The 19,731-nt window shown below is 37.0% G+C and overlaps 1 protein-coding gene, 1 long non-coding RNA gene and 1 pseudogene across 2 annotated transcripts; all 3 read right to left on the bottom strand.

Annotated features, from left to right (window-relative positions):
• Window positions 1–1,826: 1,826 nt before the first annotated feature.
• On the bottom strand, window positions 1,827–2,717 carry LOC122073820. Its single transcript, XR_006138878.1, has 2 exons — window positions 2,590–2,717; window positions 1,827–2,445 (listed from the first exon to the last, which is right to left on the bottom strand). It is a non-coding gene; the product is annotated as an uncharacterized LOC122073820 (long non-coding RNA).
• Window positions 2,718–3,260: 543 nt separating this feature from the next.
• Window positions 3,261–14,441, bottom strand: LOC122073819 (DNA (cytosine-5)-methyltransferase 1-like; the record flags this gene model as incomplete). Its single annotated transcript, XM_042638465.1, is given in 16 exon segments — window positions 3,261–3,303; window positions 4,136–4,223; window positions 4,309–4,395; window positions 4,470–4,538; window positions 4,612–4,941; window positions 5,027–5,093; window positions 5,188–5,246; window positions 10,994–11,227; window positions 11,329–11,394; window positions 11,559–11,734; window positions 11,864–11,963; window positions 12,061–12,180; window positions 12,265–12,372; window positions 13,342–13,438; window positions 13,597–13,643; window positions 13,805–14,441. Coding segments are annotated over 16 exon segments (2,198 nt in total), but the record flags the coding sequence as incomplete, so codon positions are not given.
• Window positions 14,442–16,915: 2,474 nt separating this feature from the next.
• Window positions 16,916–17,466, bottom strand: LOC122073768 (annotated as a pseudogene).
• Window positions 17,467–19,731: the final 2,265 nt, after the last annotated feature.

The raw sequence follows: 19,731 nt of genomic DNA, 5'->3' as shown, positions 1-19,731 counted from the left end.
GATAGTTCGAAGACAACCAAGTAGTGGGCATACCTGCTGAGTCTCCAGACCAAAGAACAGATATATAATGACACTATAGTTGGGTTGCTCTGTGTTCATCTTGACTAGAACAATGCATCTCAAGTCCCAACTCTCAATGCTCTCCTAAGATATAGAAGTTTGTGCATTATGGCTTTGGTGATTGGATCAATACTACTTGGGCAAATGTGAAGGAATCTTATGCCAGATTGATTAGATGACAACTTCTGTGAAGTCATGTTAAAAGGAAGAGAAAAGAAAAAAACAAGGGGGGAGAGAGGACCATTAAAAGTAAACAATGAGGGAAAAAACAGAGTTGCTGAATTAGGTGTATAAAAAGAATGAATAACTTTTCCTTGTTAAATTTTACTGTCAATTTCATTGGACTATGTCAACCCGACGGTAGCCCGATTCCCAAAGCATCTCTCACTTCATTCATTCCTCTTGTTCAATGAGCAACATGTTATTCTCTCTTCCCCCATTTAAAAATCTTGAACAAGAAAACAAAAATGTCATTTTTTGGATCTCTCAAGCCATCAACTCTTTTTTTTTTTTTTACAGCAACACTCTGCAGTTGTAGTTTGGCATTCATCCCCTCAAATCTTCAATCAATGCTTAATTGTCAACAAACAACATGCAACATAGGACCTCCTACACCAATGACAAGAGATAGGGGCTTAATATACAGATCCTTGGTGTTGGTGGAGAACAATTTTATCTGTTGTGGTTCATCTGACCATATCCTAGACTTGCCATTTACACATATAGCAGTCTTGAGTGATTTATGGCCTTAAAGCTAGCAGCAGTTAGTTACATGGACCTAGAATCGAATTCGTCAAATACTCAAACTAATGGCACATGATCATTCATAATAATCTCTGTTGGTAATGCATGGTTCTTTTGCAAAAAATAGCCTTCATAACCAAACATAGGGGAGAAATGGCAAGGGCATTACACAGCACTAGTGTGTCAAAGGAGGAGATGTTTGGGCTATTGTTCCATGGTCAATGTCACAAATGGGTCAACAATATTTTAGTGCTTCTTGTGTACGGCAATTTGAGTTATACGCATTGATCATTTCATTACAAGTGCTAATATCACTGGTTATCTCACTTGGTTAGCTAATCTATAACAGAGTAGTTAGTTTAGAGGTATCAATACAAAGATTGTATACACCAAAGACATTGAGAAATAAATCAAAACTCTTCTAGTGCACAACTGAGGGAGATGAGAATTGGGTTTCAGAACTATTTCTCTTATTTGGCTTTTCTATTTTGTATATCGCCATCACTTCACCTTTCCACTGCGAAACCAGAATCAGATGAGGATTTTAGAAACATAAACGCAGCATTAGAATCAAGCAACTGCAACATATACCAAGGGAGTTGGGTGACTAAAGCTTCGTCATCACCTTTCTACGACACTTCAAGATGCCCCTTCATTATCAAAGATTTCGATTGCCAGAAGAATGGATGCCCAGATAAACTGTCTCAAAATACACAGAAACCAACTTCCTGTGACTTGCCAAGGTGGGTACTGGATTCCATTTCCACTTTTACATTTCCCGTAAGTCCTCCTATCTAACCTTTCATTTCATAAATTCTTTCCATAAACTACACAGGCAACTATATGCCAACGTGCATGTAAATAAATCTTTTCTTACAGATCAATTTCTCAATTCTAATAGTTTTGTACTTCTGTTTATGCATTTCACCGAATGCTCGTTCTCTCAACTTCCATTTCTAGAACCATGGACACAGCAATATGAAATGTGTGAAGCGGTTTACAAAATGAAATACAGCAGATTCTTTTCCACAAACTAGACAGCCATCCATTTCTTAATATGTCAACTAGCTCATGGAATTTCCATTCGCTCTGCATGAGAATACATTCAAAAATCTTTTAGAACATTGACTATAACTGCTTCTTTGGAATACAACATAGTGTTTCTGTTCACTGAGAGAAAAGACATCATGATAACAGAGAAGATAGAACACTAATACGGGTTGGAATAGCTTGCTCCACAGTGTAAATTTCCATTCTTATCACCTTCTCCTTGCCCATCATTTATCCGTATTGGCATATCCACATATTCAAATAACCTTTTAGAACATGGGCTCTGCACTTCAACTTCTCTCGAGTACAACATGTAGTCTCTGTTCTCCAAGAAAAACTACAACATTTGATAGAGAATCGTTTCAAACAATAAAGTTTCTCATTACGAGATACTAAAATTACTCATCCTTACTGGAACAATTAGCATCATCACTTTCAATTGAACATGATACCCGCTCAATATGACTAGGAAATTTAGGAGGTAGAACTAGCAAAGGCTGCTCATCAGTGTTCCCTTGACATGCCAAACCCAATGCATACCCAAGTGCCCTAGAGACTGGCACAGCAACAGCATTGCCTACCTGTATATATCTGAAATAAATTTGAATGAAGAACTTGTAAGAATTCCAATTCAAGACCAAAAGAAAACAAGACATTATCTTCTCTAGGATGTATAAGGGGAAGACAAAAATGAACAATAGAACTGAAGGTCGCATAAATCTATGAAATTGTTACCTTTCTTTTATAGGTCCACAAAGCTGATAGAAATCTGGGAACCCTTGCAGTCGCGCATTTTCACGGATGGTTAACACTCTGTCCTGCTCCGGGTGCAACAGAACCTGTTTACAAATCCAAAGTAATTAATATCAAGCTAATACATTTCATCCCACCACAATCGACCAAATGGCCTGCATTATTTTAGCCAATATAAGAAGGCTAAAAGAAACTTTAAAACGTGAGAAATACAAATATAAAAAGAGATAACCAATCACTTACTTAGATGACGAGCCACGGACAAAAGTCATAGCATAATCAGGTACCTACAATATATTTATTGTTAAGGTAACAAATGAAGAAAGAGGACCAAACAACTGACAGTACAACAAAAAGTAACTATTACCAAAGGCTTCCCTGAAGGTAGGTACACCCTTTCAACAGATGTGTCCCACTCAACTTTCTTATCTGGACGAACCAACACGCCAGGAAGATCCCTGAAGTTTGCACCCTGAGAACAACAGAATAAAGTAAGCCCCAACAACTAAATTACAATGAAATATAGGAAAAAATGTTTTCATGAATGTCTTAGCAGCACTGAAACCTTTTTCTTCGGGATACGACAAACCCTTTGATAATCATCCTCATTCAATTTCAAAGGGCGATGATCAAATAGCGCCTTTTGTAATGACTTGCTTAATTCCTTTTTCTCAATACTAGCAACAGACATCAACTCTGTTATTGAAGCAAACCATTAGTTAGAGGCAAAATTATAGTTTATAGCTATATAAAATTACTTAAACCACTCATAAAAATATGCATGTGAAAAAAGTTATTGTTTGTCTAGTAGTTATGGCTTAAAGGAAACTTAACTACATAGCCAAACATTCAATTTAGAAAGATAGCCAAAACGCATGGCTGCATCAAGCACCAACCACAGATGTACAGGTCCTGGTTTTTTATCCAGTTCCACTTCTGTTTGCCAAGTAATTAATTAATTGAATGGTTACAATTGACTGCCAATTCAGAGTCACTATTACTTTATGTATTATAAAGATTAGTATGCATATTAGTAAATGTGAGCAATCCAAACTGGTTAGCAAGATTGGCAATCAGCAGATCCACCCACCACTTAGAATGCAAGGGAACCCAGTCACTCAGTAATTTTAAATTTAAAACTTATGAGGCTTGTATTCTTCTAATTTTTCAACAAAATTATGATCACTTTTCTTGGTTGAATTGGGATTCTAATTATTTCTTCTAACAAATTTGGGAATCAACTCTTCTTATATTAGTGGGGGGACTTGAATTTTTTACACCTATTGGACAAACTATTATTCCTACTACAACAATGAGGAGCATCCTCTATAGCAAAAACACTCCTGTGAGGATTTATCAAAGCAGCCAAATCTAATCTTTCTAATCTTAAGTCATCAATTCCAACAAACTCATCAAAAAATTTTAAAGAAGAATAATCCTGTAATAGGATTAATGTCCAACTTTTGTCTTACAAAATAATTTATGGAATAAAAAAATAACAAATTCAATTAGAGGAGATGAACAATACCAGTCCGACTCAATCTTATATAGCGCTGGAAATCAGTTTTAGGTGCGTTCCCATATGGCATCTCATCCTGACTTTCATCATTAGTAACCTGACAACATCAGTGAAGATTTTCAAAACAATGTTGTACTAATCAATTGAAACTTTAAGCACAATCATTCAAGTGTTATACTCACTGGGGGAAGATCAGAAATAGCATCCTCTAAAAGTAGTGCATTTTCCAATATGATTCGGTTTTTCTCATCATATGCTACCATATTTTTCTGTATTAAGGAGAATATGTCAAGCATAATAACAATCATGAAAAAATAAGCACAAAATATTAAAACTTTCGCACCTCAAAATTGACTGGGACACCTCCCCTGACAACAACTTCATGAGTAGGCAATGGATATTGAGGCAACTTCTACAAGAATGAAAACAACAAATGAATAAAAGCTCTCTTCACATTATTCATTCTTACTAGTAATATAACTTGCCTCAGAAGGTTGAGCGCCCCATAGGAATACGCGCATGCGGAACTGCGGAAGGCCGTAGCAGCCAGCTGCCATCATTCCAAGCCTTGTTTGATAATTCATAGAAACAAGCCGGCCCACAGCATACTTCCCAAGAAACCCACCAGCAAACTTCAAAATATCAACCACATTTTCCATTAAAACGAACTTGGGTTTTAAGAAATTAACAATGTCCATAAAAACCACCAATTGATGGTTTTTAAGGTCCTTGAAAGGTGCCTCCTTGTTTCTAAAGCGATTAAATCCACTAATGCCTTGACAAGGAGGTCCACCACATATCACATCGACGTCACCCTAAAAAAAAAAAGGTAAATAAGAACAAAATACTAGCCAAAATTAAGCTCAATTAATAAATTAAATACAGAAAAAAGGAACTCACAGAAAGCGGTAAGATATTTGAGTTGAAACCTTTAGTTACAAAGTTCTTTATACTTTCTTGGCATTTGCTGCAAATAATATACCAATGGCATGTTAGTAAATCTTAAGTTCAAAAAGATCAAAACAAATAGAAATCAAATCAATATAAAACAAATAGCTTACCTAAGACCTTCAATACCCTCCCATGTGTCCTCACTTGGCCCATAGCCCTTCCAACGTACCTAAAATTAAAAATTCAATTGAAGACTATAATTATAGAGCTTAACATAAAAGCTAAGATAAACATGGAGAGACTCAAAATCATCCATTAGAGATCGCTCAAAGAAGCTTATCAATCTATAAGCTTTCAAATAATAGAGCTTCATATGCACTAATATTAAATGAGTTTAAACTAAATATCTTGAATAGACTTCTCTGAAGTTCATAGCTGTAAAAATCTTGAGTGACACAAAATCTTCTTTTTCTGAACCACTTTCGATTAGGTGTAGATGCGTTGAGAATGATTTTAACAATTAGTGTGTACCAACAAACAGTTTAAGTTACAATTTCCAAATGTAGACAAACTCACTCTAATTTAAGGAAATTTATCTAAGCAAACAACCCCAATAATTCCACAAGCTCCATCCCGAACTCAAATTAAAAACTCAGATGCAGGCCAACAATATCCCCAAAACTATCCTCCAAATTTGGTTTCAATCCACCAAGAAGGTACGAAACCAATCATGATGACACACCACAAATAGAAGAGGGTTTTAGAGGGCTCAATTGAGAGATTTCTTGTTGTAGCTTGAGCAGGCCTCCAACAGCTCTAAGAAGCAGGTCAAGTCCACCTTTGGAGGATGGAACGAAACCTCAAAAAGGTTGGGAGAATGGCCAACAAATCTGAGAGATTTGATGTTCGATGCTAAGTGAAGAAAGACCTTATGATAGCTTGGACCATTCTTTCATTCTGGTCTGTTCTTGGTCTTCAACAAAGCTGGTCTTCAAGTCTGGATTTTAGCTTCAACTTAGCACTGAAGGATTAATGATAAACAGAAGATAAGAAAGGAAAGAAGGTGGCAAGTGATTGTAGAACAAGGGGGTAGGGGAATGTCTATCTCAGCCTAGGTCTCTCATCCTTAACTCTCTCAGTTGATGTACTACACCTATCTTAAGCTGACAAATTGCAAGCAAGCAACTTTGTTTATTAATGTGTCACCCGTTACAATTGATGGGGGCCTCTTATACACGCCAATACAAAACTCATTACAAATTAGGAAATAATGAAAATAGAAACTGAACACCTAAAACTTAGAGACCAAGAAACAAATAAACTCTAACTCAATAACTAATACTTCCTATTCTGATGTTCTTGCTATCTAAAAAAGAAACAAATTTGGAAACAAATCTTTTCCTTTGCTGGAATAAATCAACGGACGGCTGGCAGGTTTCTTATAGAGCCTTCTTCTTTCCAGTTTGATAGGACAGCTGGCATGCCTTCTAGAGGATCTTCTCAAGACAAAATCTGGAGGAGAAATATGTTTTTTGATGCGGAGAAAAGAAAAAACCCTCTGTTGAGCTGGATAGAAGAACAAGAAGTGGCAAATATGAACCAAATCTGGGCTGGTTCAATGGAAGGAATATCTACTGACCCAGCCAGGCTAATTCGTAAGGCTCACTTACCTACACCACCCCGATCCCATTAAATATGACGACAGCAAATGATAATAAGCCCATATAAATGATCAAATCACGATCATTAAAATTTTGATACATAATGCTCTGATTACAAATAAAAGGCATTACATATAGACTGGAATCCTATAGGCCACATAAGGGTTAAATAGAGATGCCAGCAATGAACAGAATCGTAGGGCTTAAGAAACCAAAACCGAAAAATTCTAATATCTCTCAATAGTTATTGAGTAGAATTGGAAAATTATAATTTCTCTCAATACTAACTGAGTAGAGTACTCTAACAGAGTACTTTGGTGCAAGGAACAGTCCCTCAAAGAGGGAACAAAATCCAATGGCTGGATCAGGAGATCTGACCATAAACAGAAACTAGAAACTTGTCAAATCAGTTTGAGAAACTGAAAAGAAATAGAAGGCCAACAAATCCTATTTGGGAATATCAACACAAAAAAATTAGTAACTGAAAAAAAATAGAACGTGGATGGAATGAAATTAATTACTACTATACTACACCAGAATCAGATTGTTAGGTACAGAAGCTATTATCAGGTTAAGAAACAGAGAGATTAGTAGTTAAATAAGGATAAAGAACCATAAGAAAAAGTTTCCAAAACAAAACCAGAATTAGTGGCAAATAAGACAGATTGATTGAGACATTCATCCAGCTTACAGAACAATATACTGCAACAGAAAAGGGGTGGTCAGAAGTAAAGCACGAAAGGGGATTCTGCTGCAGGATACACTAGAAGACACTATTCTGCTCCAAATGGGAACTGGCGAAAGCTTGAAAGCTGTCCAGCAATATAGGATAAGGAATGCAACTCGTTGACAAAGGAATGGAGTATATGAGAGATGAACCCAAAACAGAGCATGATAGTAAAGAGGAAACTGAAACAAGGGAGAAGTTAATTACAGATCTTAAAAAAGGAAGAAAGATACAAAGGTATCTCACCTACAGCAGAGAAGGCATCACACAAACTCCAACCATAGTCGGCATCCCACCAAGGTTTTCGTACTACATAATTTAATAGAGAAGTTTCAAATTCCACAAAACCATGCTCCATCACTCATAGGACACATAACTTCAAGGCAAAATTATTTCTCAAATCAATGGCATGATCCCACTTATGGAAACAGGCAAAACAGGAAACCCTGTGCATGTTAGGGAGAATCACTTACAAAATAGAAGCTATTCCAGAACATTACAAAACAGAAACTCGCTATTTAATCTCGTATTGGACTTATGTCCAATATTTAGGCTTATATAAGATGATCTCATTACAAAAGTAATCCATTAATTACAAAGCCTGTGGCCCATACAAGACATTGGGCACTCAAATTAGGTCTACTAATCCATTCTTGGTCCAGTTTGATGGCCGGTATGCTTCTGGCATTCTAGTTCTTCAGAACTATATCAACATAATTGGCACATGTATGTAAAAATAGAATGGTATATCAACTAGCAACTAGATATTGTAATTCGGAGGCACAAGTCCAAGGTTTAAGATCTCTCGCTTGTCCCCATCTTGCTGATCCAAAAAAATAAGGAGATCTCGCGGAGATCATGTATTTTTTCCCAATTGACTTGATGGTTGGTCTCGGTGGCCATATGGTCTTTGTAGCCCCTGAAACTTGATATTTAACAATTATTAGGCCTTCTAAACACAATGGAAACATCAGTAGTTTTTTTTTTTTTTTTCTTTTCTTTTCTTTAAATCAAATCTAAAATGGTACTTTCACTTCGTACCCTATGTATGTAGTCTCCAACTCTTCAGACCCTAGGCCAATATTCTCTATTCCACAATCAACATTCCACAATCAACACATGACATAACATAATTATAAGAATTTAAAAGACAACATAGATAATTACTTAATTGTTTAACAATTAACACTGATGAGTGATGAGTCACATTCACATACAGTGAAAATTAAAGTAACTCCAATGTGGATCATGAGGTAATATTCTCTATCTTTAAGCTTCAACGAGTGTAGGAATGGAGATCCTTAAGTAAAAGCACCAAAATCCTTGCTCCTTAGTGTCTTTTCTTCAAAAAACTAGAGAGAGAGGCGAAATAGAGGAAAGATCTCGAGATCTTGGTCAAGTCTTTGTACAATTGTAACTTGCCATACATCTCGTCTCGACTTTTTGAAAAAGAGAGATATGGCAAAATCTCCAAGATATTAAACCATCGGCACAACTGCAATAGTAATAATTAGCAACACCCTACCAACATCGATATGGGTAATCAATAGAAATCTATTAACCCACAATCAAAGCCATGCAATCAAGCCTTACTTTCGGGTGTTGGTATCTCGTAACACAAAAGGAGGAAAACTTAGCACAAACTTTTTAAGTTCTAGACGAAATCAGCCAAAACAACAAAAACAAATTTACACTGCTTAAGCAAAAATTATTAGATTTCAATCTCTATCTAAATCAACTATACTATAAATTTGAAGGAAGTTATATTTAAACTAATAAACTCCAAATCTAAGGGCACTACACAAAAGCCTTGGAAAAAAGAAATCAAACCAACACAACATTTGTGCCCTCAACTTAAATAAAAACAAGATCTTCCGAGTCTTTGAAAAATTAAAGGCAGCCTAAATATATTTGAGGGTTTCTTATACCAAAAAAGTGGCAGTAAAGAGATTTGAAGATTCCTCAATATGTATTGCAATCATATGTCAAAACAGAACATAAACCTATCTCAGAAATCAATACTTCAACATAAAACCACAGTAGCCAACGGTGGTAATATGATAATTTCCTCTGGTAAAAACTGTGTCAGAAAATAGGTCAACACCAAATAATCAAATTTGTAATAATCCCAAATATTCAGAATAAACCAGCATGAAAAAAAAAAGTGTAGAACATGAACTTCTAGAAATGGGGGTTCTAGCTGCAGAAATCCTAGGTTTAACTTACATCTTAATGGCTATGAATGAGAAAAACAGCAACTTAGTAACATAATAGCAGCAAAAAAGAAGCGTAGCTTTTGCATTTTGAACCACTTAGGTTTCTCACCACAAGTTGTCAACAGGAAAAAAATACAAATCCATTTTCCCGTGATCAAACACAAAGTGCTTCTTGGAGCAAAAGAAGAGTTGCAACAAAAAACTTGAATTTTCAAAATCTTATGATAAGGCTCAAGATAAATTATGGAGTTCAATTCTGCTAAGGAAATCCACAATCGAGTCTATCTTGGACAAATCCTAAATACAAAGTAAACTTGGAATGGAAAGCCATAACTGATTCCTTATCCAGCCTATGAATTATCTAATAAAGCAAATAAATAAAAAAAAGAAAGATTCACTTAAATCCAACAGATATTAGACCTACACACCCACAATTAAATTGGAAAATAAACTAAGTAAGATCAAACTAGCTAATCTTGTATCCAACCTTAAGGTCATAGTGCCTATTACAGTAAAAACCCAAGGGCCAAGGTCCAACATATATACTACCCAACCCTAGACTTTTCCCTAAACAAACAAGCACATTTTGGTGGATTATACAAGTGATGCATTAGGCTTATGAAAAAACTGGCTTATGTAACCCTCCCCCTCCCCCCCCCCTCCCCATCCCCAAAAAAAGGGGTCTTTAAAGCAACAATTATACAATCATGCAAAATTCATGGACATATATTTAACTACAATAAAACCAAAATCAATATACCTAAGGCAGCAAACCTTCATTGTTCTTACCCTATTCCCAAGCAATTATGAATTATTACCAAATATACTTGGATTTGATGACATTCATGGATGTGTTACCAAATCCCCATACAAAGGGAACCAAACCATAGCCCCTTTATTTGTTACTAATTTGCATTTGTATGTATTCTTTACCAAAAAACAAAAATCAACATTATAAAAAAGAAGTTTCTTGATAATAAAACAATTGTCACCAAAAACGAAGGGGCATTCAAATCAAGTAATGTTATGCCAGTAAAATCAAGAAGATAATCATAACTTTGTATCACTTGAGAGCCCATATGTCACTTTAGTAAAATCAAGAAGATAATCATAACTTTGTATCATTTGAGAGCCCATATGTCACTTTAGTGGACTCATAATGTGGGGTCCAAAGTCCTAATCCACCTCATGCAAAACATATTGATGAATAACATAATTATGTGTTTATTAACTTAGATGCAAAGATTAGTGTCCCAAATTTTATCATATTCGGAGGGAAAAGAAGAAACATAAGAGCTCCAAATATAGCCAAAAACAAAAGGTAGATCGATGCACAAGAACTAATATAACTTTGTTGGTATAAGGAAGATACTTTGAAATAAATTCCACGCTTTTTGCATTCATTTGGATCGCCATAACAAATGGCAAGCAACTTTCCAACTTCAAACTCCCCTTTGGGAACTGTTGATCCATCTTCTTCCTCTTCTTCTTCATCTTCTTCCCTAATTATTGGTGTTTTTTCTTTTTTGAACAAGTCGAATTCCTTACACAACTTCTCCCATTCCTTAAGCAATTGCAGAAAATCTTCAGCAGATTCATTCCTCACCTAAAAGCCAAACACTTTAGATATACTGCAGGCTGCATTATCTGTATGCACAATGACACAAAAGCAAAAATAAATGAACAGCATAGAACCAAGATCTATACCTCAGTTTCAGGGTGGTTCAACTTCAAGCTTTCGCAAGCATATTTGTTGATATCAACAGCCCACTTCTGTAAATTGAAGATCGAATGCATTTTCCAGTGCAAACAAAAACAAATATTTGTTAGACAAAGGTAAGATTCATGTTATGTCAAGCCCAAGTGAAAAAATAAATACATAAAGGTAGATAAAAGCATATAAATATATCAAGCCCAAGTAAGTACAAATAACTTACGGTAACAAGGTTTATGCCTGATAAGTTAGCACCAAGGCATAAACCAGTCGACATAGCTCCACAACCAGAATATAAATCTAGTAAGGTGAAATCAGCATTGGACTTGCTTTCATCTGTCGTACCTTCTAAACTAGTCTCACTAGATATTGTCGATTCAGTACTAGCTCTTGAATTTTCTGAAAGATATCAAACATGTCATTAATAAGAACCAGTGCACCGCATGTGTATCACTTGTGAGTGGAACAAACAGAAAATTAAAATATAGGCCGCAAAGAATATACTAGGTTGCAGGGAAGAGAGTGTACCTGGGGATATGTTTGCAATTGTTGAGTAAGGCAATGAGTAAGACATATCAAAATAAAAGTCACAAGGTGGAATAGTTCTCTTCGTTTCTCCGAGAGTTACCTATCAACCAACGCAAAATTAGCATATTACACAATTAAATATGCATTGAATGACTCAAAATAGGAAAGTAACGAATCAGAACAGCAGGCAGCCATACATCTGGGGCAACTTGTACAATTCTTATTTTAGAAACAATGCAGTCCAATGGGTTGTCATCACTCAATGCAGAATGGAATACCCGCTTGCAGTCAATTAGGCCGGCATGATCATTGATGACCTAAAACCATCAAAAGGTCTCAAATATGTTAAGCCAAAAATCCATGTGGAGCAGAAAAAGATTCCAAATTAAAATTTATCTTACAGTATCTTCAGCTTTGAAAAACCACTGTGCAGTAAAATAAGGCTGCCTATCTTCAGTTTCAAACAATTCAATAATTCTACCAATGTAATCCGGAGCTCCTTCTTCACCCTAAGCTTGGGATAACAAAGAAGAAAAAAAATAATGAGAAGTAAAAAACAGACGGTAACGAAGTGCTAAATCAGAGAAACATGCTACTATGGAAACCAACTAATGGTATTTGTTAATGCAAGTTCAATAACAATGGAGGACCGAAGGGAAATAAATGGACAATGTATATTAGTTCAGAAGTTCCACTTATAACAATAAAACAAGTCTTCACATATTTCTGTCCTCTCCTAGGCATAGCTATTGCTAAATTGAATCCTATAATCCCAATTAGGTCTTGTTCAATTGAATCGGGATTTGAATCATGAAGCATAGGATTCATAAAAATTTCCCAAAAAAGTAGGAAAATTTTTAAAAATATATATAGAAAAATCAGAAATAAAGAAAGAACCAATCAGCCATCTAATATAATATAATCACAATCAAGTCAAATCATGTAATGATGATCTAAGAACGTGCACATATATTACAACATTCTCATTGGGTTGTGAAGAAAATAACTTCCCAAAAGAGGGTTTCTAAAACCATGTTTGAAGAGTGAAAGAAAGAGGACCCCGGAATAAAAAATTTAAAAGCCCCAAAGAGAAAGAAGAGTACTGTGGCATTGACAAGTTTTGATATTTTGAAACCGAATCAACTGCTTTAGATCCGGATGAATCGTTAGAATTGTAATGTAACCAATTCAGTGTCTGAGACACATAATCAATTCATATTCATAGGATCCTTCAAAAAAAATAAAAAAAATCAAAAGTGGTCTCTGTGAATCATATGGGCACTGGTTCACTTTGATCGTTTAATTTTTGTGGAATCTAGCAACAGAGCTCCTTGCACAAGACTTTTTTCGGACAAGTTAAAAGTTAATGTAGAATCCGGTGGTAACGTGTCATGATTCAAAAGCCTCACTTCAGATTTTGTGTGTGTGTGTGTGCGCGCGCGCGAGTGTGCGTGTGGGAGGAGTGTGACAGAACTCACTTTCACATAAGCGTCGTCGTTAAGATTGTAAATGCATCCATCAACTTCGGCTTGCTCGTAATGGCACCGAGCCCGCAGAACTTCCTGTTGATCGTCACTGCAACAAGCAAATAATGTAATGAAATAAGCAAAGAAGGATTAAGTAACCATATATGTTTGAAAACATTTAATACAGACATCTAAGCTAGCAGCAGAGATAAGACGGAAAGGGGGGAAAAACAATAGCGCTTTAATTAATGGTAAACATGAGTTTACCCTTTAGAGCCATCTAATTGACCGGTCTTCTTCACTTTTTTATTATTCTGGGGAAAAGCAAAGGTCAGAAAAATAAGAAGAAAGAGAGCTGACAAGCGTCCAACAAGCATAAGAGGTTGTGAAATGGAAAAGAACAACTTGAACTAGAACCAATAAAGAAAAATGCAGAATAAGATGAAGATCAGATTTTCTTTTTTTTTCCCCTAACCAAATCTTTGTATCTGTGAGGCCAACGTTCGTGGGCTTCCCCCACTGGAACTGGTTTTCCATACAAGCGGCTCTCACCCTTCGACGCAGCTTTCTTTGCTCTCTTTGCAGAATGAGAACCTCTTGAAGAGCTCGTTTCTTCCTTCGCCTTCTGCTTCTCAACAGAATTCTCGTTTTCCGACACCTCCAGATCGATTAGATTGTTCAATGAAGTTTCGTCAGTTTCATCAACCGTGGGCGTCGCCACCGGAGCTGTCCTACCCTTCGACCTAGCACGTTTCTTTCCGGTGGACAGCCTTTTTTTCCTTGCTTTCTTTGCAGAACGAGAAGCTTTTGTAGACCTCACTTCTTCCTCCGCCTTCTGCTTCTCTACAGACTTCTCGTCTTCCGACAACCCCAAATCGATCGGGCTATTCAACGAACCGTCGTCAGTTTCATCAACTATTGGCGTTGCCGCCGGAGCTATCTTACCCTTCGATCTAGTACGTTTCTTTCCTGTGGACGGCATTTTTACCGGCAACGGCGATTTAGAGATTTGCAGAAGAGAGAAGCGAGCAGGAGAAGCGAAAGAGTCGTTACACTCGTGAGATAGTGACTGAAGCGAGGGGGGAAAACACGTTTTATGAGAGTGAGAGAGAGCTCTATAAACAGTAACGGATTTAAAACTTGTGAAGGATGGAGCGAGAGAGTGGTGAGCGGGAAACCGGAATTTTAGGAATTCATGAACCGGATTGGAATACGCTCCGAAGTCCGGTCCGTACGTGGCTTTAATTAAGACGTGAATAGCGGCTTAGTCGATTCGGATTAGCCGATTTGGAGTGGATTCCCATTCTGAGGTCGATCTTCACAAGGGTTTCTCTTGTGACTGTTAGATTAGAATTTCTATATCCTAGTACGAGTGTGTGTGTGAGGGGTAAGCTTACCGTATCTGTAACCCATTGAGCATTTAGTTGAGGTAAGTTGGTGATTAGCATAAATTTTGGAAACGTGATATTGTGGTGCAAGTAGTTTCCCACTACGTAAAAATGGAAAAGAATATCCATGTTGATAGTAAGATACGATAAATTAAGGGTGTCAAAAGCTGACCCAAACTAGTAGGCTTTAATGGAATCGAGTTGATAAAACAAGTACAATTTGACCAATGTGAAGCCTAGACCTATTAATATTCGGTTTCTTATCGGTGTCTAATTATAGATTATTAATCGATCAATCAAATATTAACATGTTCATATGTAATTCCAAACACATTTATTGGACATCATGAGAAAAAAATATTTTTGACAGTGGATGAAGAAAATCTAACCATTGCGATGCCTGCCCTATTGCATGAAGTCCCAAAATACCTTTAAAATCATTCCATGAGTCTCATCCAACCATCATAATCTATGGATTAAGAGATTATAGCCAATATGAAATGTGGGTGAAGAAAATCTAGTGAATATGTAATTTCTTTCCCTCTTTTTTTTTCCTATTATATGAAATTTCTTGTGCCCATAAATGTAAGTTTTTAAACGGGTTGAGATTGGCCAGGGACCTACCAAACAGAAAAAAAAAAGATTGGCCAGGGACCAACGGTCCTATTTTAGTAATTCGAATTGGCTGACACAATTACCAGAGCAGACATGACCTGGGTCAGGCTAACGGTCCAAAAAATTACAGTGCTTCGTATTTGAAATTTGCAAGATTTTTTTTTTTTCTTAGGAAAATTTGCAACGTAGGATTAGAATGAAGGACTGGTACTTTGGATAGCTGGAGATGTCATTTCTACGCCTCGTGCCATGGTTGGCTTGGCCTAAATTAAGGGTCTCAATTGTTCCGGCCGGTTCTAGGCTATTGGTCAGGTTCTTTATCGGTTCTGATCCAAAGGGGTTAGGATCAAAACCGGATCAATAATCTTATCGGTTTTAAATTTAATTAAGATCCATGACCATTGACTATTGGGTAGATCAATTCTGGTTCCTCACCGGCTCCAATCAGGAAAAAAAAAATCTCTAACACAAGTTACATATACTTTTTTTTTTTTTTTCTAATGTTGGGTATCCAAGCCTTCGGCCTGACTAGTCCCGTAGGTTCATATTGTCCCCACAATCGTATGAACCGAGTCATACCAAGGTTGAATGAGAACTATTCAACTTTCATTGAAAGCATTGAAGACACTAAACACCCCCTATGTGAGTGCCCAAGATACATTTACTCAATAATATAATAGAATACACTAATTTATTTTTTTTGGTGAAATAGTAAGACACTAATTTAAATCATATAAGATATGCAATCCACCGTCATTTTTCTCCTCAAATCACAAAAAATGTCCAAATTACCATATACCACTTGTTTTATATTTAGGGAAATTATCTTGTACCACCCCTCAAATTGAAAATAACTTGGATTAACCCCCAAAATGAAATAATGTCTACCACACCCCTAATTTGTAACACCGTTAATTGAAAGTGAGAAATGTCCCTTTTACCCTCATACTTAAACTATTAAAAAGAGCCCATTTTCTTCCAAACCATTATATGAAAGGTCCAATTATCAATAACCAAAAGTATAACACAAACAATTTCCCCGCATGAGCAAACCATCCCCAGCCCAGCATCTGAGGAGGAGAGAGAGAGAGAGAAAGAGAGAGAGAGAGAGAGAGAGAGAGAGAGAGAGAGAGAGAGAGAGAAGATAATTTATGCAATTTAAGTTTTATCTAAGCCCAGAAAAAGCATTTTTATTCTATGAATTTGATCATAACAACCGCATAAAGCCAGTTTTTATTATTATTATTTTTTTTCTTGGGGGGGTGGGGTTGGTTATTGGTAAGAACCTTGAATCATGAACAATAAGAGAGGAATTAACCTGCAATCAACCAGTCGGATGAGTTCATAAGGGACAACAGAGATTCCAATTCCGACTCTCGAATTAATAATTCAGTATAACTCATAGAATAGAATGTTTCTTCCTATACATAGATGGCTCAATTATTCAACAACATTCACGCACTCCACCAATTACATGGAGATGCAAAGGGGAAAGATAGAAACCAGTGACATGTATATTTCAAATTTTCAAATATGATAACTCATTAAGAATACACACGAAGAAGGAAGGAGGAGAACAAACCCTAGATGGGAACATATATCTTCAAAACCTGCTTCCCAATAACCACAGCTCCGACCATCAACCCTCCAATAGCGTCGGCAACAGTGGCTGACTTGGCCCCGATGCCGCCTTATACAGGGCTCTGGTACCAAGACCGGCCAAGACACTATTCACGACATCATCCTGTCTCTAACAACAACTAGCCCGCTCTCCAGTCCCATGTATAACAAGCCAATAGCACCAGCTCGGTTACCGAATTGACTGCAGAGTGACCTAAGACTTAGAGGATGCAATTGATCCAAAGTTCAAGTTGTCTCCCTCTTCAAATGCTTTGACACCTTCAACAAAACTCTTGCCTGCGCCGGCTATAGCTCCAGTGAGATAGACACAGTCGGTGTAATACGTAAGATTCTCCCCCCAGGATCTGCGCTTCACAAGGGACACTTATTGGAAAAGGAATTCAGGGAATGTGGGGAGCTGATACAGGGTTTGGACCGGTAGATTCAAATCTTGGTAGGGGTTATAGAGACAAGGCCGATCTTCATCTCTATGATCACTTTTCGAAAACACCATAAATTCTATTTTTTTGCTCTCAAAAAAACAGAGAGATAGAGGGATTTTAGAGAAAAAATCCACCTAGAGTTTAGGGCTTTCACCTCAAAGGTAAACGGAGCAGATGCTTCGTCGTCGTTGTGTAGAAGCTTCATCACCGTCGTACTGAGAAGCTTCCACTTTTCCTTTGTCCTCGAGGGTAAACGGAGCAGAGGTAATGGCTTTTCACTTGTAGAAGAAGTCTGAGCAGAGGTTAGAGCTTTCACCAGGTGCTCAGCTTCATCGTATGGAGGCGCTTCCTCCTTCGTATGGTCTTCGCAGGTGAACGGAGCAGAGCAGCATAGCGGCGACTAGAGGCGCTTCCTCCTTCGTATGGTCTTCGCAGGTGAACGGAGCAGAGCAGCATAGCGGCGACTAGAGGTTAGGGATATCAAAGATGCGATTGTTGATTTTGGGAAAGTATTTCCCAAACTTTGCTTTACTAATTGGATGCGAAGGTCATTATAGTAACTAAACATACCCATAAGGGTAGATTGGCCATTTAGCGAAAAAATGACTGATGACATCATCACTTAATGCTTTAAACCTAACGAAATGGGTTTTTTAGATATAATTTGATGAAAGTGAGGGGTCTACTAGACATTATATTTATTTTTAGGTGTTACTCCAAGTTATTTTCAATTTTAGGGGTGGTACAAGATAATTTTCCTTATATTTAATTAATATCTATAAACACCATCGCCCTCATAAATTAAAATTATTAAGGTATGTTCTTAAGTTAGCATTCTTAAATGGACCTTCAAATTAATTGGCAAATCTTTGATAAATTAGCATAAGAGACAATAGTCACCAATCAAAATTAAAAGGTATTAATCCCAAATTAATAGTCAGATCTTCTCTCTCCTCTTTCACTACGATCTTCATTTCGTTCATTTTGTGCTCCTCGGTCCATTGATACTCCAGCCTACTCAAATGAGGGAACAATCTCTGTCATCAACAAGGTGGTAATCCCAAATTAATAGTCAGATCTTCTCTCTCCTCTGTCACTACGATCTTCATTTTGTTCATTTTGTGCTCCTCAGTTCATTGAATCTCCTCAGTCCATTGAATACTCCAGCCTACTCAAATGACGGAACAATCTCTGTCATCAACTTCAAAGATTTTGCTGAGAAAGACTGGTCATTTCTTGAATCTGATGATGTAAATTCCAATGAACAACATGATAAGGCTAAATGGATAATCTCTGCTGGGGACATTAAAGAGAATTCTCGGGTTTTGGTTTCAATTGGCACTGAAGATTTCATTGACCACTTGGTTGATTGGTTTCCCTGCCAACTTTTGCTTCTTGTTCATGACTCACTGTTCACTTTAGCTTGGGTGAGAATTCTCTCTGTTTTATTTCCTTAAGGTTCTGACTGTAAAACTGCACAGGTGCAAGACTGGTCATTAGCTACTCCCAAGGAAGGAAGGCTTTGGAAGAACAAAGGCAACACCATTCTGATGTGATTGTCTGTGACTTGCCTGATAAAGTTACTTTGGAGAAGGTTGCAGCCAATCATTCTTTTGAGATCGCAGAATTTGTTGACAAGCTTGGTTTTTATCCTTCTGTTTTGAAGTTTTGTAAGACAGGAACCTCAAGGAATAGATGGTTGATACTTCTAATGGAGTAAAAACTGGCCATTTCATGTGTAGGATTAGACAAATGAGATCAGAAACAGATGTGCAGTCATTCTGGAATTATGGTGTGCTTTTAGTTTCTGTTATTGATAGCAATCTTGCTACTGGATAGTTACTGTTGTTATTCTTACATGTGATGCTTCTCTGAACCTATGGAGAATAGGGAACTCCTTGGGATGTTGAAGAAAGAAGGGGATAGAAGAAGATCCTATGAGCACAGCCCGTAGCAAATTATGCTCATGATATCCACATCAACCAACATGGGCAGGTCTATGTGATAAGAGAGTTTTACACCCATCCCACAGACCAAGTTTATGAAGCCAGAGTTTTGCCCAAAGGGGATTGTGTAAGAAAACTGCCCCCTTCGTATAAGAGAGAATAATAATTCACTAGCCTTCAAGATTGTTATAGCAAACACCAACAAATACAAAAATAAACAAAATCAGATCCGCACGACACAAAGATTTAACGAGATTCACACATCAATGTGGTGTGCTACGTCTTTGGGCGAAGAATATGATGTTTCACTATGTAGGAGAGAAAGAGAGAGAGAGAGAGAGGAGTTCCATGGGGTGACTTAATGAGTCAAACTTTGCCTTTCCTTTGATT

The sequence above is a fragment of the Macadamia integrifolia genome, chromosome 3 (assembly GCF_013358625.1).
Source record: "Macadamia integrifolia cultivar HAES 741 chromosome 3, SCU_Mint_v3, whole genome shotgun sequence".
Taxonomy (NCBI): Eukaryota; Viridiplantae; Streptophyta; class Magnoliopsida; order Proteales; family Proteaceae; genus Macadamia; species Macadamia integrifolia.
This window is presented reverse-complemented; position numbering and strand designations above follow the sequence as displayed.